The sequence below is a fragment of the Eurypyga helias genome, unplaced genomic scaffold, assembly GCF_000690775.1.
Source record: "Eurypyga helias isolate BGI_N326 unplaced genomic scaffold, ASM69077v1 scaffold36578, whole genome shotgun sequence".
Classification (NCBI taxonomy): Eukaryota; Metazoa; Chordata; class Aves; order Eurypygiformes; family Eurypygidae; genus Eurypyga; species Eurypyga helias.
In genome coordinates, this window is record NW_010269820.1 from 6366 (window position 1) to 6594 (window position 229).

General features: G+C 58.5%; 1 protein-coding gene across 1 annotated transcript in view; it reads right to left on the minus strand.

The window, feature by feature from the left end:
- LOC104514501 (multiple epidermal growth factor-like domains protein 6) overlaps nucleotides 1–229 on the minus strand; it is a gene marked incomplete at both ends in the record, with an annotated part of 22720 nt that overhangs the window by 5939 nt on the left and 16552 nt on the right. The window contains 1 exon segment of the mRNA XM_010158204.1: nucleotides 27–122. Coding sequence (XP_010156506.1) covers nucleotides 27–122 — 96 coding nt within the window.

Here is a 229-nt window from a genome sequence, read left to right on the forward strand (position 1 = left end):
GTTCTCCCCGTGGTACCCTGGGGGACCCTCTTTCCAGCACTCCCCGGTGACATGGTCACAAGACACTCCTGGAGAGCAGCTACATTTCTTGCAGCCATCCCCGTAAAAGCCAGGGTCGCAGGCTGTGAGCAATCATAATGAAAGAGAAAGGACACCCGGCATCAGGCCATTGACCTGGGAAGAGCAGGCAGCGACGGGCACTGAGCAGCACCCTCCAAGCCGATAGCTG